At 44.2% G+C, this 26,594-nt stretch overlaps 1 protein-coding gene and 1 long non-coding RNA gene across 4 annotated transcripts in view; one reads left to right on the top strand and one right to left on the bottom strand.

The window, feature by feature from the left end:
• Positions 1–26,594, bottom strand: part of C8H7orf50 (chromosome 8 C7orf50 homolog) — a 255,846-nt gene that overhangs the window by 130,240 nt on the left and 99,012 nt on the right. For all 3 annotated transcript variants that reach the window (XM_066576343.1, XM_066576345.1, XM_066576344.1), the window contains exon 3: positions 21,970–22,002. In XM_066576343.1, coding sequence (XP_066432440.1) covers positions 21,970–22,002 — 33 coding nt within the window. The remainder of the gene's footprint in view (positions 1–21,969; positions 22,003–26,594) is intronic.
• On the top strand, positions 8,328–25,699 carry LOC136576783 (uncharacterized). Its single transcript, XR_010786405.1, has 2 exons — positions 8,328–8,454; positions 23,561–25,699. It is a non-coding gene; the product is annotated as an uncharacterized lncRNA (long non-coding RNA).

Raw genomic sequence — 26,594 nt, 5'->3', positions numbered from 1 at the left:
TCACTGTCTGTACTCAGACCAGCGACAGAGGAAGAAGTCTCCAAATTGCTCTTCTCTGCTCGCCCCACCACCTGCGCTAGCGACCCTCTCCCCTCACACCTCCTCCGATCCCTCTCCCCAGTGGTCATCTCCCATCTCACCACCATATTCAACCTCTCTCTGACCTCTGGCATGTTTCCCTCTTCTTTCAAACATGCCATCATATCCCCACTGCTAAAGAAGCCGACTCTGGACGTGACCGATGCTGCCAACTACTGACCCATCTCAAACCTCCCCTTCATCTCCAAACTACTAGAACGCCTGGTCTACTCCCGCCTTGTAAGCTATCTATCAGAGAACTCTCTCCTCGACCCCCTACAGTCTGGCTTCCGACCTCAACACTCGACAGAAACTGCCCTTACAAGGGTATCCAATGACCTACTGACCGCCAAATCGAGGGGCGATTACTCCCTACTAATCCTCCTTGACCTCTCCGCAGCATTTGACACTGTTGACCACAAACTCCTCCTCAGTATGCTTCGCTCCATTGGCCTAAAGGACACTGCTCTCTCCTGGTTCTCCTCCTAGCTATCTTACCGCTCTTTCAGTGTCTCCTTCGCTGGCGTTTCCCCCCCCCCCCCCTCCTCCTCCTCTTGCTGTTGGGGTCCCCCAGGGCTCGGTCCTCGGCCCCCTTCTTTTCTCTATCTACACAGCCCCTATTGGACAAACCATCAGGAGATTTGGCCTCCAATACCACCTGTATGCTGATGACACCCAGCTATACACCTCTTCCCGTGACATCTCTACACCTTTTCTCCAAAACATCACCGACTGTCTGTCCGCTGTCTCTAACACTATGTCCTCTCTCTACCTAAACTAAATCTCTCTAAAACTGACTTACTGGTATTTCCACCCTCCACTAACCATCCTCATCCTGACATCTCTATCTCAGTGTGTGGCACCACCATAACTCCTAGAAAACATGCCTGCTGCCTTGGGGTCATATTCAACTCTGATCTATCATTTACCCCCTACATCCAATCTCTGGCCTGAACATGTCAGCTGCACCTCAAGAACATCGTAAGAATCCGCCCTTTTCTCACTGTGGACACGCTAAAAACACTTACTGTTGACCTCATCCACTCTCGGCTCGATTATTGCAACTCGTTGTTGATCGGCCTCCCCTGCACCAGACTCTACCCTCTCCAATCCATCCTGAATGCAGCAGCCAGGCTCATCTTCCTGTCCAGCCGCTACTAAAACGCCTCTGTCCTGTGCCGGTCACTGCACTGGCTGCCCGTTAAATACAGAATTCAAATTAAACTCCCTACCTTCATCCACAAAGCCCTCCACAGCGCAGCGCCCCCCCCCCCTATATCGCTTCCCTCATCTCAATCCATCACCCAGCTCGGGCTCTCCGCTCTGCTAATGAAACCAGACTGAGTGCCCCTTTAATTCGAACTTCTCACTCCTGCCTCCAAGACTTCTCCAGAGCAGCACCGGTCCTCTGGAACGCACTACCAAAGGCCACCCGGGCAATCCAGGACCCGCAGAACTTCTAAAAACGCACCTCTTCAGGGAGGCATACCGCATATCCTAAACAAAGCCCTCTGTACTCCGCCTGATAACATGCTCCCTGACCTACTGACTGCAATCCCTGCTAGCTATCATAAACCGCTCCTGCAGTCATATTGTTTTTGCCGTCACACGGCCAAATGTCTGACCATTGTCTATGTGTATAGCATCCCTCACTCTCCACCTCGCCATACCGCGCACATCTCCAGCCCCTTTACCTTCTTTATTACCCCATTACTTGTAGTATGTAAGCTCGTTGGAGCAGGACCCTCACCCCTATTGTATCAATCAACTGATTACTATATATAACCGTGGTTCAGTAACTTTTGTATTTTGTCTTTCTGTATTCCCCCTGTCTATGTAAGCGCTGCGGAATATGTTGGCGCTATACAAATAAAGTTTATTATTATATAAGATGGATACGGGCAGACATGGAGGCTCTAGTACCCTGTTGTACCGCCTCTAGCTTGGATATAAGATGTGATATGGGTAGGCATGGAGGCTCTAATACCCTGTTGTACCACCTCTAAATTGGTTACAAGATCTGATACGGGCAGGTATGCAGGCTCTAGTACCCTGTTGTACCGCCTCTAGCTTGGATACAAGATGTGATACAGGCGGGCATGGAGGCTCTAGTACCCTGTTGTACCGCCTCTAGCTTGGATACAAGATGTGATACAGGCGGGCATGGAGGCTCTAGTACCCTGTTGTACCGCTTCTAGCTTGGATATAAGATGTGATATGGGTAGGCATGGAGGCTCTAGTATCCTCTTGTACCGCCTCTAGCTTGGATATAAGATGTAATACAAGCAGGCATGGAGGCTCTTGTAACCCTGTTGTACCGCTTCTAGCTTGGATATAAAATGTGATATGTGCAGGCATGGAGGCATACAGGTTCTGTATGGTATCCTGTGGCATATCAGTCCACATTTGCTGTAACTGAGCCTCTAAATTGTGCAAACTCATAGGCTGTCAAAGTTGGAATCCCAGATGGTTCCATGCATGTTCTTTTGGCGATAGATCTGACGACCGGGCAGCCATGGACGTGTGACAATGTTGTGGAGACATTCCTGTGACATTCCTTGTGTGTGCGGCCGAGTATTATCCTGCTGGAAAATACCTCTTGGAAGCCGCCATGAGAGGAACACATGTGGCTGCAGGATGTCCTGAACATATCACTGAGCTGTCATTGTCCCTCCTACCACTACTAGGGGTGACAGGCCGCCATATTTGATGGACCTCCAGACCATCACACAAGCAGTGGGGGCAATGTGCCACTCCACGGCAAAGGCAGGATTGAGACCCTTATTCCTAAGTTCCAATAATGCACCCCTCTCCTCAAACTCAGTTAAATAGGTGAAATCTCTTCACTGTGTCGTAGAGGCGTCTAGTGGTCAACAAGCTCTACACAAGCGGAAACAGAGGCCACTACACACAAGGAGCCTCTGAGAACCTTTTTATAGGCCAAGGGGGGAACCACTTTCAGGGCTGCAGGTGACAAGACCGTTCATCTAATAGAAAGAAGTCGTCCCCAGCAGCACACATAAATTCCCAATCAGGGTAGGACCATAAAAATGCAACAGCCGCAGCGGACTATGAACAAAGTCCACAGAGTCAATCCAAAATAAAACAACATGGCAGCATTAATAGGTGCAAAAAAGTTTAGCAAGAACTTTTATTCTCCCATAGCAGAAAAATGGCAGCCATGTTTCGACCTACTGGTCTTTCTTAAGCTTGAGAAAAACCAATAGAATGAAACGTAGCTGCCATTTTTCTGCTATGGAAGAATAAAAGTTCTTTCTAAACTTTGTTCATAGTCCGCTGCGGCGACCCACTTAAAGATGGAAGAATTCAGTTTTTATTCCATTTTACTTATCTAGCCGATGGAAACCCACGTGTCATATCACACTAGCTTACCTGACTAAAAATCACTTATGATGTCATAGTAGTTTACCTGACTGAAACCCACTTATGATGACACAACAGCTTACCTAGCAAGCTGAAACCCATCTGATGTCATAGTAGTTTATCTGACTGAAATCCACCTGTGATGTCACAGTAGCTTACCCATCAGAAACCTATCTAACTATCACAGTTGGTTACTTGACATACCCACCTGTGATGTCATAGCACCTTCCCTGACAAACAGTTGTGATGTCACAGCAGTGTACCCAACAGAAATCCACAGCAACTTACCTCTCATAAACTCACTTGTCAGAGTAGCATACTTGACTAAAATACTTCATTGACATCAGAGTAGCTTACCGAGGTGCGGACACCAACCAGAAAGAACCCCTGTGCAAGACCGGGAGATGTCAACCTCGATGTCATACTTGTAATGTCCTAACAGCAAGGTGCTGGCTATAGCCTCCTCATTTCTAGCTCTCGAAAGACTCTCCCTCTATTTCATGAACCTAGTAGTGACCATGACATGGGTATAAGGAGGAACATAGCCCCTTACTTGTCTGTGTGCCCCCGTCTAACCCCCAGACCCCAGCCAATCCTAGAACGGTGGTAGCCAAATGGTGCTACTTTGCAGGGTAAAATGCTCTGGAGATGAGTGGGGTCTAAGCAGGATTCCCACTGATCAGGAAGTGTTGCCATAGCCAAGGAATGTGCCATCACTAACCATAGGAAACCCCTTTAAGACCCTTTTTAATGCAATTTCCTTCTTGCACAATAGAAGTTGAACTCCAGTAAAATCAGACTTGTCCGTAAATTCTAACCAAGGATTGTAGCACAGCTCTTCCATTATGGCTGATATAATCACATGGTCCTGTCCCTAAAAGAAGAGGATAATGAATGGGCCTGGAGATCATCACTACAGGACAACCATAATATTTATAGCTTCCTACTGACTCATAATGAGCCGTGACATTTTTGTTCCTCCGTAATGTTCTAATTTTATCAGGGATTTCTGTGCCACATTTTATTTCTATCTGAAGAAATAATGACATCACTGACAGGGTCCCTAGAATAAGGCAAGCAGTGGGGTGCAGTGTACAGCACCCCTCAGATCTAGAATGCATGGATGCAACCCTAAGTGAGAACTGCTCAAGTCTGATATAAAAGCCCCCTAAGAATATTTTAACCCCTTAGAGACCAGCCTATTTTGTGCCTTAACCCTTTGCAATCCAATTTTGGATTCAGGGTTTCCTAGGGGGCTTTCTCTTTCTGCCATTATACAATGGCGCCATCTGCTGGCTAGAGCCAGTACTGCGGTATGGGACATGCTGGAGAAGCCCCTGACAACAGAGTGGCCAGTAATCTACAGTAAAAATACCCTGCCGGACTTCTTCTGACATTGGAGTTGTACAGCCTTCAATTGGAATGTCTTTAGATGTCAGACAGTGGATTGGAAAGGGTTAAGGACCAAGTGATTTTCATCATCACATTGCAAGAGACATAACTTGTTGACATAGCCATACGGGGGTTTGCATTTTTGTGGGACACATTGTATTTTTTAATGGCACCACTCTGCGGAACATATAATGTGCTGTAATAACATTCATGGAAGAAACATGCAGACATTCCATCATTGTTTTAGGGTTTTGTTCTTATGGCATTCGCCATTCGGTAAAAATACCATGATCATTTTCTTGGATCAGCAACCGAGTTTATATAGATTTTTCTTTTTTTTTTTTTTACTACTTTTGCATAATAAAAACATGTTTTTTAAAAAGAACAACTGAACCTGCATCGTCGCCTTCTAAGACCCCTAACATTTTTATTTTTCCAGCTACAGACCTATATGAGGGTTTGTTTTTGTTTGCGGGAAGAGTTGTCGTTTTTATTGGTACTTCTTTGAGGTGCATGTGAGTTTTGGATTGCTTTTTAGGGCCGCCTGCAGACGGGCGGAAATTCCGCGGCGGGATTTCCCACGGAATTTCCGCGCGTGGAAGCTGCCATAGGATTGCACTAACAAACGCAATCCTATGTAGACGGCCGCGATTTGGCCGCGCAAAATGTCACGCGGCAAACAAATCACGGCATGCTCTGTGAGCCCCGCACAGAAACGTCACTCACCGGCCGCCGGCTCCGCTCTACGCATGCGCCGGCAGCCGGCACATGAAAGAGCTGGGGCTGCGGGAGCAGGTGAGTGACGCGCTGCTCTCTACAGACGCTCGGGTCGGGTCCCGCTGCAAGAATTCTCACAGCCAGATCCGACCCGGCCGTCTGCAGGCAGCCTATTGCATTTTTTGGAAGGCAAAACAAAGAAAAATAACAATTTCAGCATTACTTTTTCTAAACATTTTTTTCACTATGAGAGATAAATAAAATATTTCCATAGTCTGGGTCATTACGAACGCAGTAATACCGATTATGTGCTGTTTTGTTTTTTAATCTTTTAGTATGTTTTCCATTTGAAAGGTTCTTTTCGTGGGGAAAAATGCATATTTTTTTAACTGGATTTTTTTTCTTCAAATTAAACTTTACTGAATTTTTTGGACAATATTTTTTTATTCTCTGAAGGGAATTTGAAGATGCGATTCCTCGATCGCTAGAATAGTACACTGCATTACTTATGTAGTGTATTCTACTAAAGCCTATGATTGCAGCCTATTAGACCCCACAGGAGGCAGTGTCTAATAGGCTGAGTTACATGACAGACATGGAGGCCTTTGTCAGGCTTCTGACTGCCATGGGAACCCATTGGTACTTTGCGATTGCACTGCAGGGTGAACATGAGTGATGGAATGAGCCCCCTTCAACTGTCATCTGCTTGCATGCTGCAGTTGCTATTGATTAGGATATGTAAGGGGTTACGCTGCCAGGATCTGAGGTTTCTCCACTACTGGCCGTTAGAGCAGGAGCCTGGCTGTCAGTACGGTAGTCAGCCAAGTCATTGCCTAAAAATGATGTATGTGCAGGTTTGGAGCCCATTAGTGAAGTCAGTAAATAGTCGTATTGCGCTCTCTACTAATTAATATCTCACATTATCAGCATGACAGGTGCGCTGGCCGAGTAGGCACGGTCAATGCTCCATTCATTTCAATGTGGCTGACGGAAATACCAGAAAGGGTGCGCTTCAGGTATCTCCGCAGCGCCACTGCTAGTGAATGGAGTGTTGGTGCGCCTGTTCGACCAGGGCTCTGTTCAGTCCCCTCCTCACTGCGTGCAGTGAGGGGGATGGGGCACATGGGACCTCCAATCTCCAGATTGGCGGGGGTCAAGTGAGACCCTCACGATCAGCAAGTTATTCCCTATCTTACTGATAGGAGATAACGTTGCAATCTTGGTATACCCCCCATTTAAGGCATACGAATGTCATAGATAGGGGTTCCCCTAATTAGGTCCGCCTTTATGAACCAGAGTGTCCGCAGTGGAAGCATTAATTAAATGGTTATTCATCTGAGATCATTTTAAGAAGGGGCTGTCCAGTTCTAACAATCCTGTAAGTGGAATCCATCGCCACCAAACTCCAGACGCTGAATGGGAACCCATCGCTTTTACCTCAGCCCTCATTGATTCCCTCTCAGTAACATCCACAATTGATATGTGCGCTGAAGCACTTAGCAGTCTTCTCTATTAAATCACTGAGCTTCTAAGAGCTTTTAACTCGGCCTGATATTGGACATGGACAATCACCCGATCGTTCCTGTGTAAGAGGGTCAATGATCAGCCAACAGAGAGATGTGTGAACAGGAAGATGTGCAGCCGGCTTTATGGGGATAATAGTTTGTTTCCATACCGGGACTTACAGCCCGTGCAAAAGAAATGTAAACAAGTGCCGATCGACATGTCAATCGGTGTTCATTACATCACGCTGCGATTTGGCCCACGGAGAAGGACCCCTGGAGTCCTGGGTATGCTCGCTCGCAATCGGGCAGCCTGTGTAGACTTCATGATTCTCGTTGACAATCGTGCAGTTCTTGTCCCATTCCTATGTAAAACTCTGAACAATCAGTCTTTAAACAGCAGGATAAACTGAACGACGAATGAAAAGTTCACCATTCTTTTTTTTTTTTTGTGCTCTTTTTGTTGTACATCCAGATAAAAATTAAACATTTAGATAAATATCTCACCTAAACAGGCATTACAGTGGTTTGATTTGGGGGAGGGGGTAGTTTGATTCCCTTTAACCTGATAAGGACTAAGCACCATAAATATATGGCGCTTGGTCCTGGGCTTTAATCTTCAGCAGGTTAAAAGTTTCTGCAATCTAGCAGAAGCGGGTCAGGTGCTTGGCTTTTAGACACAGCCGAGGACCCAGAGGAGAAGACAGAAGAGGTTTATAACACATCTGCCTAAAACTGTTCATAGCTAGTGCTGTAATTCCCTACTACCCCGTTTCCCTGTAAATAAGACATACCCTGAAAATAAGACATAGCATGATTTTCCAGAATTTTTGAGGATGCAAAATGATTTTTCAGGCTTTTTGAGGATGCTTGAAATACAAGCCATACTCCAAAATTAAGCCCTGCTAACAGTTAATTAAAAAAAGTCAATTTAAATAGTGTCCAGGCAGCTATACATGTAAAAAAAAAGTTAAACTTTTTGAACAAAAATTAATATAACACACTGTCTTATTTTCAGGGAAACGCGGTATATAAGTAAGGGTATGTAACAAGAAAGAAATCCAGTGCATTCCACAATCTCTCGCAGCGCCCTGCATGTTCTGTTTCTCGTCACCGCCGCTCAACAACAAGCAGACACGTTTCTCCTTTGTGGTCTTACATATTGTGTCACATGGTGTGGGAGGAAAGAAAAAAAAAACAGCAAGCTAAAAATGTAACCTGAACTTCTCAAATTGCTTGAACTTCCGTTCCTGCCTCGGGACTGTTAGACCATAACACTGAACCTTGGGGATTCTGTGCAGAGCTGCAGAGAAGGACAGCAAGAAGAAGCTTGGACCAGAATGTATATGTCGGACCCTTGTGAGAAGTGATACTATAGAAGGTAAGTGAGTAAGTTTTCTGTAAGTTGTGACCCTGCCTGTAAACACTGCGGGGTGGATGTAACATACCGGGGCTGGGGTATGGAGGCAGTATGTTTATCCTGGCCTCAGCATTGGAACCTCTGGAATTTTAACGAACTAGCAGCATTTCTGAACCACGTCAGCGCAAACTGCTGGCGGACTCCATAAGTATCATGCTTCCACAGGGAAAAGCTCTTATCGCTTTGTCGGAAGAAAATGTTATATCCTCAAATCTGTTAAAGGGATAGAATTGCCTCAGGATAGACACTAGAGGAATCGTCAATGACGAATGAGAACAGTCGGCCTCTGATCGGGCATTGGTGGCACATCCTAGCAATACGACCCTACTGATCAATAAAATAACGTGACATTGGCCCTAGCAATGTACCGCGCCACTTTGTCTCCTATGGCTCTTCTCAGCTTTTACTATGACACTGATGATTATGGTTCATCTTCAGCAAGTTAAGTATGAATGGAGGTACAGGTCCAGTTAATGGACAACCCCTCTTCTATGGGACCCCTTGTATGAACAAATGCAGTTATACTTACTCCCCCGTAGCGCTGCACTCCGCTGTGCTCCCGATGATTGTTGTGACAGATGATGTCACCTGACTGCTGTAGCGTCACATTCTTGAATTCTTCCAGTAAGAGAAACCAAGTAATCTTGTAGATATGATACCTTTTAATGGCTAAGAAAAATACATGATGTTATAGCGAGCTTCTGAACCTACGCAGGGTTCTTCTTCAGCCTGAAGACAAACCCTGTGTAGGTTTGAAAGCTCGCATTAATATCATGTATCTTTGTTAGCCATTAAAAGGTATCATGTTGACAAGATTACTTGGTTTCTCCTGCTGGAAAAAAAATCACATTTTGCTCTACTGGCTAACACGGTACCAAACCTTTTTTTCATTATTCTTGAACTCTTGTAATCATGGCGCTCAGGAAACCAGTACCGATGCCAGGAGAACGAGTGCTGATATTGCAACCTCTCATTGGCTGCATTGGTCTTGTGATTTCCAGTAGCATCATATGCCACAACAATCACCGGGACCACAGCGGACTGCAGCGCTGGATACCAGCGGACGTGTAGAGGCAAGTACAGGTATGTTTATTATTTTCATAAAGGGGATCCTATTGAAAATACGTTGTCCAGAAACCAGACAACCTCAAGGTGACCATACACCTTCAATAGCTGCCAGCCAACAGCTATTTCTTACGACTTCTCCATAAACATGAATGCTTAGTTTCTCCGGCCGCACATTCATGTGTTTTCAATAAACAGAATGGACAGAGCCACTGCCAAAGAGGTCTAGTGACAGCTTACCTCCAAAGGGAACAAAAGGATCAAGGCATTGAGATACAATGTGCCCTATTCTTCTTTTTCCCCGAGAGTCAGGTGGCTCCCATATACATACAACAGAAAGCCAGTCCTGCCGAGATTGGTTGACCATTCCCTTATGTGTATGGGATGTTTCAGGCAATGACCCCATCATTGACAGATTATGATGTGCGTCTAGATCAAGTTTTCAATAACTGGATGCTGGAGTTGCAGTCACATCAATCACAAAGTAGTACTCATGCCCAGGATCCTGCCCCTTGGGGCTTTCTACTGGACACTAACTCTTCTCCTGCATAGGTTGCCCTGTATAGCACGTTGCAATAAAACTCATCTGGAAGTTGCAGCGGGTGTAAAACTATGAATGGCTTCAATACAAAGTACAGGCTATGCTCTGAGACTCTAGCACTCCATAACACATGCAGTACAGACGTATACAGGACAGATTTGTTCATTTTGGCATTGTGACCTTTTACGTAACAAACGCCAACTGCTTCTACACCAATCCAATCTCACAAGGAGGTCCGTGTCTCGCGTTGCTTTCTTGCTCCCCACCTCCAGGCCACCGACCACAGCTTCTGATTACAGTGCCCTCTTTGTACGGGGATTGGGTGGAGTATTTTAAATATAGTTGGGAAAACAAGGAAAGCACTAGTTTTAGAAAATGCAGAAATCGAGAACACATGTAGAGGTTTATAAATACACGTCCTTAGTCGTTAGAGATGAGCAAACATCTCGTCAGATCTGCGCTTCACCACTTGCTGCCCGTTAACTTGCATTGGGCAAGCTGATTTGCTAAACTACAATTTTGACATATTTTAGAATATATAATGCGACTTCTGTAATGACATTGACAAAAAATTTTTCTTTCATTCATTCCTTCATTCTACTTAAACAGCCCATCAATTCAGATTAAAGGACTTTCCCAGATTCATGTAAAAAAAAAAATCATAAGCATGGTATAAATGAAGTTTGATAAATTACTAATGTGTTATGTTCCAGCTCCTCACTGTTTGCAGGCTACTATTTAGCTGTTAGGGTGGTTTCACATTTGTGTTGGGGATTCCGCTTTCCTGCTCCGTTCAGGGAGCAGGAAAGGGGAATCCCTACAGCCAAATGATTTAGCCTATGGACAGAACCGACCAGCGCTGGGCGGACCCACTGACTATAATGGGGTCTGCCCACTTTGTGCCCAGCTTTTGGACAGCGTGCAACGCTTTTTCTCTGGGTATTTTCAGCCAGATCTGTGACGGAACCTGCGGCTGGAGATTCGGACGCAGTTGTGAAACCACCCTCAGGCCGCTTTTACGCGGCTGAGAAACTGGTGCAAGACTTGTGCATTGCAGGAAGCGCGAAGATGAACCACATTCATTGGAATAGAGTTACATACACAAGCGATGTAAAAAGATCGCTGCATGTCCTATCTCTTCGTGTTCCTCGAAACGCATCGCCCATTGCTTTCAATTGGCCCTTTACTGCATCACATGACTCTCGCGTGCCGTGAAACCCGAGATAGAGGATCGGAATTTTACAGATGCGATGCAAGGCATCTCCTTAACCCGTGCCATACAGAGGAAAAAAACTGAGACCTGGACTGAATACTGAGGCCACATGGAGCTGCGCACATATAGAAGAATGACCCTTTTGGGGACATAACACAAGCGCTTTGGATATCAGTGAAAATCTGACCATTCCACGAGCCGTTTTGTGTTACAAACGCACAACTTATATCAGATGTACTTGAGTTTTTTACATGCATGAAAAAAAAATCGTACGTGGTTCCAATAGTAAAATACTCTCAAAACAAAAACAACACACGCATGCAAATCTCATGACATGCAAGTGCGATGCGTGTTTGTTTCATACTCCCATAGGAAATAATGACCAATTCTTGAACACAAATTGCCCAAAAATAGGACATGCTGTGAGTTTCGATCTCCTGTGCATCAATCCATTAAAATCAATGTGCTATTTTCCTTTTGCATATGGCGTCCATATCGCAATCGGATGGAACTTGTGCGGGAAAATCGCCCATGTAAATACAGCTTTACTGACATCTTAGCTCTTTCTCATGCCATTTAATTTGTCATAGTCGTAATGACAGATTTTATTTTCTGAAGAATGTACTAGAAGAAGCCGAATGGCAAAATCCTGGGTCAGGCTTCTGCATGACGTCCTTATGTATGCGAATAAGGAAGATGGAAAAATACCTCTGCTGCGCCACCTATTGGATGGCAGCATTCCTGCAAATCAAAGTGACTTTATAACAAATCTTAACAATGATTGGGAATAGGCAACCAATCCAGAAAACCATACACAGACAGCTGTTTCAGGGTGATTGCCCCTCATCAGTGTGCAGCAGGCTTATGGCTTAGTTTGGGAGAGGCCTATGACGTGTGTCAGGAGGGGTGTCGTGTCTCCTTAAGGAGAGCACACAAAAAGTGTGTGGAGACACCTAGGGGGTGAGTGGGCCGGGGAATAGTATAGTCTCTCCCTAAGGAGAGCACCCAAAAGTGGTGTGGGGACACCTGAAAGGTTATTTAGGAGACTTATAAGGCCATGCTAGCTCCTCTGGGTAATTTATACAAATAAGGAAGATGGAAAAAATACCTCTGCAGCGCCACCTACTGGATGGCAGACCTTATGTAGTTACATTTCTAATGTTTGACCTAAGCTACTATGTTTGTATATACTATTATGTTTGTAAGTACAGTTGTAGTAAAGTTTAAGCCTGGGTTCACAAAGAGCGGATTTGCTGCGGTTTTGCCGCGGTTTGTCGTTGCATATCCGCACTGCGGCAAAACCGCAGCATTTGCAGTGTAATGCAGCACAAATGTGTTTGGGCAAAAAGCTGTTCTCACAGGACAGATTTTTTCCACACTGCTGCAGTGCGGAAATGCAACTGCGGCGCGGTTATTCAAGACACAGCATGTCAATTCTTTTGTCTTTTCCGCAGCGCCTTTTTGTCCATAGACCTCTATGGATGCAGCAAAATCCGCACCAAAATCTGCTGCAAAAGTAAAAAAGGGCTGCGGAAAAAAACGCTTGGGGATTTTTCCACAAGAAAATCCGCAAGACAAAAATAACCTTTGTAGCGGTTTTGACGCAGAAGCAGTTCTTCTGCGGCAAAACTGCAACGGAAAAAAAGCAGCAAAACCGCAACAAATCCGCCCTGTGTGAACCCAGCCTAATTGGAGTGTGGTAACTTTTTGCAACAAGTTAGGCTGGCTTCAAACGAATGAGAAAATCGTGCGAGTTCTGCATTGTAAGACACACAAATATGAACCCCATTCTTTTGAATGGGGTCATTCACATGAGCGATGTTTGCCTGCATGGTACCGCGGTAAGGGAAACAAATTGCAGTATGTTCTATCTTGTGCGTGGTCTTGTTTTCAATGGGACTGGCGGAAGCATCGCACTACGTGCAAGGTGCACGCGTTTCGATGCGAGGTCTCCTATTGATAACAATGGGTATTTTACTTTTTTCATCTGTCCACAGAATAGAAGAGAACAGTGACAAATCTGCCATGTTTGTGCCTAACCTTAAGGCCGCCCTCACACGGGTGACACGGCATCGCCGCAAGAAAATCGCAGCAATAGCGTAATGCTGGGCCGTGCAATATCGCTGCATCTTCTTTCGGCAATACTGCAATTTTGTAGCGCTACAAAGTCGCATGTGGCGCTACAAAGTCATGCGACTTTGTAGTACCACATGGGAGGATTTTCAGGGGGTGTGGGAGGCTTGAAATATAAGCCCTACCCTGAAAATAAGCACTAACTGCAGAAGAATTTTTTTTTTTTTAAAGTATGCTTCGCCTTGAAGCGCTGCCTGGGTCTCTTCTGCAGCTTCTTCTTGGTCCCGACATTGGTCTTCTTCATCTCTTCTGGCTGGGGATTGAAAAATTCCCGCTTCCTGGAAGCGCTGGCTGTGATTGGCTAACGCTTAGCCAATCAGAGCCAGTATTCGATCAATGGCTGTGATTGGTTCATCAAGCGCTGACTGTAATTGGCTAAGCGTCAGACAATCAGAGGCAGCGCTTCCAGGAGGCGAGGATTTTTCAATCGCCGGCCAGAAGAGATGAAGGAGAGTAGTGCCGGGGACCCGGTGAGAAGATGCGGCCGGGCTGACAGCGCTTCTAAGGTGATGTATACTGTTTTTTTATTTTTTCCTGGAGCCAGGGCTTAGATTAGGGCTTTGACAGTAGGATTTCCTACTGTCAAAGTTGCATTGCACCGCACGAACAGTGTTTTATCCATCCTCTGATGCTGCAATCGAGGTGTTTGTTGTGGAAGATGATGTCACCGGATATCACTTGCCCGCTGCAGGCAATTAGAGACTGTGGACTGCCCATTCTCCTGGCATCAGTGCTCACATACTGGGTGCCATGATGCCAGGAGTTTGGACCGGTGACGCTGCAGCGGTCAGGTGACATCTTTTACAACAAACACCAGAGACCACAGCGGGGTTGCGGCACTGGATTGTGGCAACAGAGGTTTGGTAAGCACAACTCCTTTTATTTTAGCACATTGAGCGCTATGGGGAAAATGTTGTCTATTAGCGGTCAACCCCTTTAAAGAGATTGTGCAGAATAAGAAAGAGTGTGTCTTCTTCCCAGAAGCAGCATCACTCTTATCTATAAGCTTTATCTGGTACTGCAACTCATTCCCATTCACAGGAATAGGGCTGATCGGCAATACGAGATACAACCCATGAAGAGGGTGGTGATGTTTCTGGGGGGTAAAAAAGCTGAATGCTCTATTTAATTTTGGACAATCCCTAATCAGCCCAACTATGTTTTAAGTAACTTCTGCAAATTAATTTTAACGACATTGTATTATGGTAATCTCATTATTGCCATCTCTACCTCGTTAGCTGGAGTATTCTCATAACTAATTCATGGGTCTTACTTGGGGACAAACAAATCGCCCACTGTTACTGTAATGTTAGTTTTTGTATTGCAAACTGTTATTTTGCACTTTTTCTATCTGCTCACCATTACATAACAGTCGGCTAAACAAATAAAACCCACGAACACCGTCCTGCTTAAACTTCAACAAGCCTGCGGTTTCCACAGTTACCTTCAATTAATGCCAGAGTGGCTCCACTGAAACGGCATCACGTGGAGCGGGCCGTTAACCTCAGCCTCAGGTCGACACGTGTTTTATCTGGATGTATTACCTGAAGTCCAGTCGTCCCCAATTCTGGCCATTATTATCCATCAGACAAGGATATTACACTGATTGGTAAACACAGCAGATGGCCGAATGTTCTATCACAATGACTGATGACAAGATGATGAGGCATAAAAAACTATTTTGCCTCCCGTACAAGCATGGAATATTTGGGTGTCTAAAATCTCACTGAAGAGCAATTTGAGTGAGATGCGAAATGCGTCGGTCAACAGATGTTCTTGCATTCGGGGCTATCGTTATAGCGCACTCCTCTCAGTGTGATGACATCTTTGAAGGCTCCACGCAGAGCAGTATTTATGGATCAACAGACGGAACTACTTATCAGTCACATTTCATTGTACGTACGGTGAAATTCCATTTTCTCAGACAAGGATCACCACAAAAGCTATAGGGTTGCAATGCTTCTCCAAGTGATCTTTGGATCTCAGAGTCTGCCGTTGGAAATGCCGCAGTCACGGCAGTGACAACATGAGAAATTCTGTTCCACTGCAAGTGAATGGGAAATTTCCTGAAGAGCACAAACTGATGTTCAGGATGCAAAATATTTTAGACTTTCTTGAAATTTGATTAAAATTTACTCAGAAAGACAAGGTTGCTACTTCCCTACTTAAAGGGGTTTTCCAGGACTAAGGGTGCTTTCACACCTGCGACCAGGATTCTGCTTTGCTGCTCCATTTAGGCAGTAGGAAAGGGGAATATCCCCGCAGCCGAACGGCTTCGTCTCTGGATGAAACGGAACAGCGATTGATAGCATTGATTATAATGGTGTCCGCCTGCTTTCCACCCAGTTGCCCGGCTTTTCAGCCGGAACTGCGACGGAACTTCCTTTGGAGGTCCTGACACAGATGTGGAACCACCCTAAGATAATGATGACCTATCCTGAAGATATATTATAAATATAAGATCAGTGGGGCATCGCTACTAAGGTTCCCTACTGATCAGCTGATTGAACAGGTGAGCACTGAGCATCACTGCCTCTTCTCAGGCCTTTGACATCACATTCATCGGTCACATGGCTCAGTCTGATTCAAGTGAATGGAACTGAACTGCCATACTAGACACAGCTACTATACAAAGTACGGCACTGTGCCTTCTATGCAGTGAAGTAGCCACAGCGCTCAACCAAGTGCCATAGCCATTTTAGACAGCTATTCATGGGGATCTCGAGTAGCAGAACACCACCAATCTGATATTGATAAGCTAGCCTGAGGATGGGACATCAATATCTTAGTTCTGAAAAAACCCTTTAATCAAAGCCATAGAAGACTTCTGACTACAAACTCAAAGACCTCTGAAACTGAAAAGGAAGTTGCACAAGACTTAGAGGAGCAATGGGGTCCCTGTGTTCTCATGATCTTCTTTGCTCCCCCTCTCTTAAAAGAACCTGTCACCTGGTTTCACCCTACTAAATCGTTCACCACCATGCCTTCAGCTTTGAAAACACCTTTCCAAATGTAGATCTATTAGTGCCCAGTAGACCTGCATACCTCAGGTAAAGCCGTTTGTTAGACTCCCATGTGGTATACTAATTAGCTCTCAACAATCTGCTGGGTGTGTCTGGATCATGCAAACCACTGGTTGAATTCCCTCTAATTCAGCCCTTCTTCCTTGGACAGATGTGGAAGACATCTCCTACGTCATCCACAAGCCGGTCAAAATCTCACCATTGCGTCCCATTACTTAGGGGACCTTCGCATGCGCAGTTGGTTTAGAACGACAGTGGGCAGAGGTGCCAGCATTCCTCTGTACTTTGGCCAGTCACGATGTCCTGAAGTTTCAACAGTTAACAGATGCCATAAGGGACGTCATCAGCACTGATTAAAGGAAAGGGGCTTGCTTATGGTGAATTCAAAGAGTGACTTGCACAGTACGGATCCGCACAGCGGAATGCTGACAGGTCATTAGCAAGCTGCGGTAGTTTTACAAACTACTACTTCTAAGGGTTTGCAGGGCTGCTGGGTGCTAACAGATACAAATTTAGAAAGGTGTTGTCAAGGTTGAAAGCATGGTGGCAACAGTTGGGTGAAACCTGTTGAGAGGTTCCCTTTAAGTGTTACAGGGATTGTTTCATGCATTTGATTTTAGCTTCATTAATTTGATGTAAGTCTGTAGAAGAAAAATAAATGTATGTTTTCTAAAATAAAATATAGCAGGCATTCTTTAAAAACTTCCCTGGAGTTGGCCATATTGGAGGTACCCCCTTCCTTTTCGTATAGACAATACAGTGGTGCCTTGGCTTAAGAGTTTAATTCGTTCCGTGACGGAGCTCTTAACCCATAACACTCGTAAGTCAAATCAATTGAAATGAATGGAAAAGCCATTAATCCGATCCGGATCGCGAAGCTTGCCCACTGATTTCAATGGGGATGGCGTTGCCCCATTGAAAGCAATAGGACGCCGGCACCCGCGCAGTGATTTTTCAGGGAAGGGCTTTAAATATAAGCCCTTCCTTGAAAAATCATCCCTGTAGTAAAAAAATAAAAAATATATATACTCACCTGTCTGCCGGGGCTTAGGTGCATCTAGCCGCCGCTTGTTCTCCCTGCATTGCTCTGAAGCTTTTCAGCAGGCGGGGATTAAAAATGCAGGGAGAACAAGCGGCGGCTAGACACCCCTAAACCCCGGCAGAGGCGGACAGCTGAGTATATATTTTTTACTACAGCGAGGGATGATTTTCAGGGAAGTGTTTATATTTAAGCCCTTCCCCGAAAATCACTGTAGGCGTTGCTGGCAGGCCATTTCTTTCAACGGGGCCACCAGCAGCAGTGGCAGACCCATTGAGAGCAAGGCTGTTAACCCGAGTTTTTGCTCTTAAATCAGAGCAAAAATTTGGGAGAGAGTCAAAAAGCTTGTAAGCTGAGACACTCTTAACCCAAGGTATCACTGTATAGCAGGATATGTGCTTTATAGTAGCTGCAATGAATGGCAGTTAATTGACAAAGGCATGTCATGATTATTATAGTCTTCAGAAACTAATGGAATATTGCTCCCTACCCACAGACCAGAGAGCAACAAGGGAGCTGCATACATCAGTATACTGTCCCTATCCCACCTTATCGAGTCCTCTAGCAGTACAATAGGGCTGTCATTACATGCCCTCGCTTCTGAAGATAATGACTTTACTCGGCTGACCCTGTCAGAGTTTTAAAATACTCACTGTGACCCCAAGCATGTGTGGAGGACAAAAGTATAGCCGAATTCTGTATCAATCATCTCACACCTTCTTATTTTCGGTACTCTATTTACACCTGTAATTGATTATTCTTTATTTTCAGTGGGTTGGCATCTATTATTTAAGAACAGGACTACGACATTAAAAAATTCTGTAAATCACACATGGTTGAATCAATTTTAGGGCCATTCTCAAAGCTGTTTATTCTGGCTGGGTCTCAAAAAGATTTAAGGAGCAAATACTTGATTTATGTGAACGGGCAACAAATCAAGAGTATTTAAAGCAGTGGCAAGTCTTGAGTTTCCCCATTTGGAAAATAATCTATGCAGTTCTTGCACTGTGTTGACCTAATGCCTGGGAAAGGAATATTGATCCTTTATAATGAACTACATAATTATACATGACTTATCTAAACGTGACCACGAAAGGACTGAAGAGAAACTACGTACATTATAGATGATGAAGAACGATAGTTAAGGACCCTTTCACACGGAACGATGATCATTAAACAAAGTATTGGATCATGCAATGGTAAATACGACCAATGATTGAATGACAAATGATACTTTGTTCACTTATTGTTCACCGTATTTTAAAGCAAATTACTTTCCTCGTTCGTTCAAGCGAACAATTTCTCGCTCCGTGTAAAAGGACCCTTAGCCTACAGTTAGGCCGCCTGCAGACAAGCAGGTCGGATCTGGCTGCGAGGATTCTCGCCGCAGGACCCGACCCAAGCGCCTGCAGAAAGCAGCGCGTACTCACCCGCGCCCGCGGCTCCGGCTGTTTGATGTGCCGGCTTGCCGGGCAGCCGGCGCATGCGCACACCGGAGCCGGCGGCCAGGCAGTGACGTTTCTGTGCGGGGCTCTGCAAGCCCCGCAGAGAAATAGAACATGCCGTGGTTTGTTTGCCGTGCGAGATTTCGCGCAGACAAACCGCGTCCGTCTGCCTAGGATTGCGTTTGCTAACGCAATCCTATGGCAGCTTCCAAGGGCGGAAATTCCGCAGGAAATCCCGCCGCGGAATTTCCGCCCGTCAGCAGGCGGCCTTAGTCACCCAAGGCCGTACATCGAAACTTAAATGAATGCGGACCAAAATGACTTTATACCTTTTATAGAACATATTCAATAAAGCCATTCTATAATTTCCAACCAAACACCTGTGTCCCAACAGCTTGAAGACAACAAGGACTTCTTCAAGTATACTAATGACTTAAAATCAGAGACTTGGAAGGAGGTTGTCAAATTTCTATTTCTAACTAGGGATGAGCGAGTATACTTGCTAAAGCACTACTCGCTCGAGTAATGTGCTTTAGCCGAGTATCTCCCTGCTCGTCCCTGAAGATTCGGGAGCCGCCGCAGCTGACAGGTGAGTCGTGGCGGGGAGCAGGGGAGAGCCCCCGCAGCACCCCGCCCCGCGCCGGCCCCCGAATCTTCAGGGATGAGCAGGGAGATACTAAAGCACATTACTCGAGCGGGTAGTGCCTTAGCGAGTATACTCGCTCATCCCTATTTCTAACCCAATGGACACCTTCATAGACCATTTAGAATATACTAATTAGTTATAGAATCCAAAGTAAATCCAATCTATTAGTTCTAGGTTGCTTTAGGCCACGTACTCGAAAAGCTGCTGCCAATCTATGGATGAATCCCAAGATGTCATCCTTCCAAAACGGAGTTCACTTAGGCATTCAAGCGTGTAAAGACTGGAGTTTCAACATGATGGTACAGGTTACCTTGAGTATAGTGACCATATCGTAAGGGCTGACTCCAGATATATGTGTGCCCCCTGTCAACTTCAACAGCATCTTAACAAGCTCCCCAAATGGGTACTGGCATCTGCCCAAGTTTGCTTGGTGCCAACTCTAGTCCTGGAATAAGATAAGCTTCCACTTTAAACAGAGATGCTACACAATCTCCAAACATCTCTAGGAGTGTAAATTTAACCAACTAAGGGAAGCAAAATAGTTTTTCACCTAAGTGCGTTGGTTGAGGGAGATGGCGGAAACAACTTATTGAATTTTCTTTTTCAGTTTTAGCAAAGGGAATAAAAATGTCAAGAGAAATACTCATTAATAATGAAAACTCATTGTTAAATGTCAACTGAGAAGTGGTGCGCACCTTCCTTAAAAAAAGGTCAAGACAGACAAGAAAGCGAGTCCAGCAATACAACTATGACAACAGCTGAATGTGGTTGGAAATACTGCTGGGTGACGGACAGATCTGCTTTAAGGTCCCGTAGACTCTAATGAATTTGCTATTAATACCCGTTAAGGTGCTCTAATACCATACACACGGACGCTTGGTTCACTTGATCCAAGACGATTGGAGCTGAAATTCAACTTGTCCGACTCTTTTTTCCCCCCGGCAGAGTCAGGAGGTCCCCATACACATAAGATAGGCAAGTGGTCCTTCCGAAACCATACGGTACAGACAACTTTTCCCTAATGTGCATGAGGGACCTTTAGTTACCACGAGGTGAACAGTCACATAAAGGAAAGCACTGAAAAAATTGATGTGGAGCTCCTCAAGAAAATCTAATAAGAGAGAATGATTTAGTGCCTTTATGGGATCCAAAGTGCTGATAGGTAGAAGAGCAAGTGCGAAGGTGCTGCCAACCCAGAAAACGTCTCCAAACTGGGGCAAGTGTGATACCGAATGCGGGAAAGTGTGCAAAATGCTGGGAAATGGCGATGGCACCCTTTCTCGCATTACCATGAAAGAAATGTATCCTATAGCCACAGAATAGGGGGATAAATGCCCGATTACTGGGGACTTGACCGCTAGGATCACCAGTTACACTAAAAATTACGGTCCCACATAACCCCTGTGATTGGAAAGGCAATGAGTATAGATGACCACCACTCCATTCATTTCTATGGAATGAAGGGAGGTTGCAGAGCACAGCAAGTTCCACCTGTCCTACAGAAGTGAATGAAGCGGCATTCATACATGTGCACTACCACTCCATTCCTAAAGACATTTGAAGGCACCGTTCTCAAGATCACTGGGGGCCCCCAATGGTCGATTCCTCAGCGATCAGACATTTAGCAGTAAAACCTCTTTAAATTCCTGCAGATCTGTCAATCGTACTGCAGCATTCTCACCCACATTCAGCTATTTAGCTTAAGAACCTTGGGCTCAACCCGACCATAATGAAGATTAAATATGACAACGTATGACTGTAAACGCAACGAAATATAGGCTTTATGGCATTAGGCTGCCAGCTAGCATGGGAGAAATGATATTATTTTGTTCCGTAGTAATTATTTTCATGTCTAAGACATTATGACCAGCCACAGTATCCGTGAAGGATCGCTCATTAGTGAAGATTGTTTTCACGTACTACCGTATCTACAGTATCCATCACAATTGCCAAGTTGGCCGCAGCAACAGATTTTGCTCTAATTGGGAACCACTTATTCTTCATTGTAATTTCGAAATGTTCAAATCCTAATGAGCGCCTCCTACACACATCCATTCTACAGCTCCAGCCAATCCCCAAGTAGCACCTAGTTATGTACCAGGCAACTTTCTCTGCTACTATTTAGGTTCACAGGACTTTTTGGATGCACTCCTTGGAGCATCATATATGGCACCTGATTTTTTACTTGAAGTACAGGCAAGGATGACTACTTTTCAAGCACACCTGAGCATACCAAAAACTGTCATATATAGTGTTAACAGATACAGTTTGTGCACGCCTACAGAGTGCTGTATGGAATCACACTTGTCATACAGTTTTGTGTATGGCGTCTTAGTGTACTCATTAAAAAGCAAAATCTATTAACTCCTACCTGAGTTTTTTCTGACACCGATTCTTCCGACACCTGTAACGGAAACAACATATAGGCGGTCAATATTTAGTTAACTGGAGACACTGGAAAGACTTTGCACTTAGAGAGTATTACAACCTTGCAAGTCCATGAACTGGATCCCCACTGGATTATTGCTTAAATGCCTCGATACATTTTTTTTTTTGCAGATTATATGATGATTAAATGAGGAAATTAAGTCATTCCACATTTACAATCAACAAAACATCTTTGTTAAAGAACAGAGTTGTGGGGTGTAAGCCAGACCTCTAACTCCGACTCCTCAATTTTACCCGACTGACTACTTCATAAAAAAAAAACCTCATGTTTTTTTTTTAAGTGATAAATTTACTATAATTATGATAAAATAATCAAGCGAATTTACCTAGAATTTATTTATTGGAAAATAATTTCAGAACACAAAACTTTATTAACCCTTTCCAATACAATTTTGGATTCAGGGTTTCCTAAAAGGCTTTCTCTTTTTGCTGTTATACAACGGGGCCATCTGCTGGCTAAAGCCAGTGTGTGTGCGCCAGAGAGGCTCCAACAGCGGAGTGGCTGTCAATAAACGGTAAGAATACCCTATCGGATGTCTCCTGACATTGGAGCTGTGAAAACTTCAATCAGAATGTAGGAGGACGTCAGACAGTGGATTGGAAAGAGTTTAATTGTAAATATGTAATAGACTATGCATTTAGGGCTCATTCACATGAGCGTATTTGTGCAGTGTAACACAGTGAATCGAACCCTTTGATTTCGATTGGTTCGTTCACATGAGAACTTTTTCACATCCTGTGTGCTAGCATGAAAAAATACACAGCCTACCCTACCTTGGTGCACACCGTGCACTGTAGAAGCCCACCGAAATCAAGGGGTGTATGTAAATACGCAGGAAACCTGCGCATTTATACAGAGAATCAAAGCTTTTTTGCACACTCAATTTTGGGTGCGCTAATACACAGTGCATTTCATATACAAAAACACGCCAAAGCGGGCAAAATAAGTGGGTGTAAGAAGGAGGAATGGGCATGCCGGATTTCAATATGACAAAGCCTTTGTTCCTGTGTGAGATAGTCCGCTTAAGAGAAGTCTGGGATTGCCTATTGCCCTCTCAATGAAAACATGCGCATGCTCAACCGAAGCAAGCATGCATATGAGGTAGTCAAGAGGAAATAGCTCGCTCACCTGATGTGTATGGCTAAGCTAACATTGCGCTAGTGTACCCGCTCAGCATCCAGGTGGAACAATAGACTTTCATTAGTGAAGTGGAGACCAATAAGGTCTCCTTTTGACCAGGTTTCCGTTTCATCCTGGTATTTGTGTTGGACAGAATATGGTGGTTGACTACACTATTCTGTCCAGCACAAATGTCGGAAAGGAATGAAAATCTGGTTAAACGTAGACCTTATTGGTTTGACTAATAAAAACATAAGGTTCCATCCAAATTAATGTATACCCAGTAGTTATTATATTCCAAAGCCTTTTGTTAAATTCTATGCGGTTACATATATTTTTATTGCCCTTGTTCTTTATATTACAAAATTAATCTAAATATTTGTTTCTCTTATAGGAAAATTGTTACAAGAGGTAAAGTGAAGTTGGACAATCATGAGCTTTCAAAACATGACGGGGCTTTTTTACCCCAGCCAAACTCTGGGGGGTCCCAACATAGCGGTTGAAGATATAATTACTTCTCAAAGTGTCATCTCAAGGGTCATGCACAGTTATATTGGTATACTGGTCCCTCTTGGTTTACTGGCTGCTATCTTCTGTGTCACCATACTAATCAGGAACAAGATGAAGCATCAAGCACTGGATAATCTGGACTTCTATCTTCTAGTGTTGGCTGTTATAGACATTACAATTGTCTTGTACTCTTTAACCTCTAAGACAAGACCGGGCTATCTGGAAATTTCCAATTTGAGTTGTGGAGTCCTATCATGTTTCTTTAATGTGAGCTATTTCTTCTCTCAATACCTGCTGATTTTAATGTTCTTCATCTTACTCATCATGGATGACTCCACAACATCTCAAAGTCATCTGAGATATCTGTTCCTCACTTTGACATTGTCAGTACTTATGTCTGTAGTCAACGTGTCACTGCTGGGTACCTATGATAAACTTCACAACACAACATACTGCCAGTTGGACCCATTAAATGCTAAACCAGGGTATGACATCATGAAGTTCCTTGCTGGATTCGGTGTCCCAACCCTGGTTCTTCTAATATTTAACATTCTAATAATTATTCGAGCCCGCAAAGTGGAAACGTCTGAGAAGCTCCAAGCTCACATGGTTCTTTTATGTCACATTGCAGTTATGTTTATGTTTCGACTATTCTACAACATCATGCTCATCAGGAGGACAGGTTTAAAGATTCATGAGTCGTACTTGTCTCCGAGAGAGGAGCTAGTCCTGAACATTGCCGAACTGCTAGTATTCAGTGGAAGCTGCATAAGACTTATATTTACTCTTCTCCTACACAAACCATGCAGGGAAGGTCTCAAGAAGTCTGTGCAATTCTTAATTAATAAGTGTAGAAGAATGGAAACACCCAACAGTATAATCTAGCCATAACGGGTGCTCAAGTGAATTTCGAGCAGATGAAGAGATGACATGTAAAATGTTTACAATATAAGACAAAATAACTATTATATTCATGTTATGTGTTAAGCTAGGCATTATTTTTGGTAGGGAAGAAAAGGGACATTACACCAAAAAATTACGTAGCCATCCGAAACACATTAGACTTTAGTCTTCAGAACCCATCAATTTTTGTAGGGTTGAATGATGGTTGAATGTGTTTGGAGGCCTCTCAACCTTCTCCTGATAAATGATATCAGGTAAAAGGAGGATTGGGCATGTTGAATTTTAATGACCAAACATTTTACCGCCCTTGGAGATAAGCCATGGCCAATGCTGTCTCTATCCAGTTTTCTCCATAAAATACATGAACACTTGGCTGACCAGAGCGTTCATGTGTTGGGGGGATTCAGGAGTATTAACTATTAGCCGCATGAACAATTGGTTGACAGCTATTGATTGTGTGAGGACCATTAATGATGTAAGTACCATTAACAGTCCATGCAGGGCTGGAGTAGGGCCAAGATTGTCATTATCCCTTGTTTTAAAGGGTAGTGAAACCAGGATAGTGACCCTGTCTATACAGGTCCTAAAATCTTAGAAAACCAGGGTATGGGGGAATCAAAACACAGATCAAGGTGGAAAGAAAGGAGAACGCAAGCACCAAAACTTGCTGTCTCAAGTGGGTAGCGATGTGCTGGTATGAGCCAGCACTAGAACATTGTTTAAACTTCCTAATCATATTTTAAGTTTTGGTCATAGAGGCCTTCGCAAGAGCCTAAGATATACTGCCAGGGCTTGGTGCTTTAAAGGATACTGAAATCCAATCCCTGTCTCCTCCACAAAACTTTTTTTTAATCAAAAGTGTGATTTAAATGTCACTTTAAGATAGTTAACACGGGTTAAGATACCATGATGCAACAGTGGGCATATGAGTCATAGGCCCACTGAACAAATGAATGAAATCGGGACAACGCTGCCGCTAATCCAGGAAACACGTCCCATACAATCAGTATTATACTCTTTTACTAGGTTTAATATGTATTCCGTTCAATACTGTTATTTAAGCTGTATTTGCTATCACAGACCAAGTGTCAATAAAGTGCCTAATTTATCAATTTGCAAATCTGAAATAATACAGCTAAATGCAAATATATATATATATATATATATATATATATATATATATATATATATATATATATAGTTAGTATTGCTGGTAAGCTGGAAATCATGTGTATTGTATTACCTAATATTAAGCCATTTTTATAATCATTAGTGTGTGAAGTACTTTCCCTAAAGAGTAATAGTGAACATCACTAAACTTTCCCATTTTTTACAGACCGGTCTGTTGGGACTTATTTACCTAAAGGCAGGTGGCTCATCACCTTTACTACTACAATGATCTTTTGTATGTTTTTTTTGTGTTAGGACATCTGACACGGGCGGATTCCTATTGCGGAATCTACGATACAGGATCTGCAGCAAAACGCATGCATTGAAAGGCATGTAAATTTGATTCGTTGCTCAGATGCGCGGATATGAATTGCATATTCCACGAGCAGAAGAAAAAAATCAATGTAGGCCGTCCGACCCGCAGCCTATATGTAATTAACATTATGACGGGGTATGGGCCACAGGTACCCGCCTCATTGCTACTGTACTGCACATGACCGAGAGTGAGCCGGCCTGGTCATCCGCAATACAGAAAAATTAAGGTATGCAAGGTTGTCGGCGGGGCTCACAGCCGAAATCCACTGCGGGCCTCCCGTATGTGGAATCAGGTCGCCAGTGTGAAGCTGGCCTTAGGCCTCCCTCACACAGACGTTTTTGCACAGCGTTAAGCCTAGGGTCACACAGGGCGGATTTGCCGCGGTTTTGCCGCAGCAGATCCGCCCGCGGCAAAACCGCCCGCGGCCGCTAATCCCGGGATTAGCCAGCCATGTGGATGAGATTTCTCAGAAATCTCGTCCACACGGGACGGCTAATCCGCTGCAGTAAATCCGGTGGAAACCGCGGCT

This window comes from Eleutherodactylus coqui, chromosome 8 (genome assembly GCF_035609145.1).
Source record: "Eleutherodactylus coqui strain aEleCoq1 chromosome 8, aEleCoq1.hap1, whole genome shotgun sequence".
In the NCBI taxonomy this organism is placed as follows: Eukaryota; Metazoa; Chordata; class Amphibia; order Anura; family Eleutherodactylidae; genus Eleutherodactylus; species Eleutherodactylus coqui.
The sequence above is the reverse complement of the archived record's forward strand: the minus strand, read 5'-3'. Positions and strand labels throughout refer to the sequence as shown.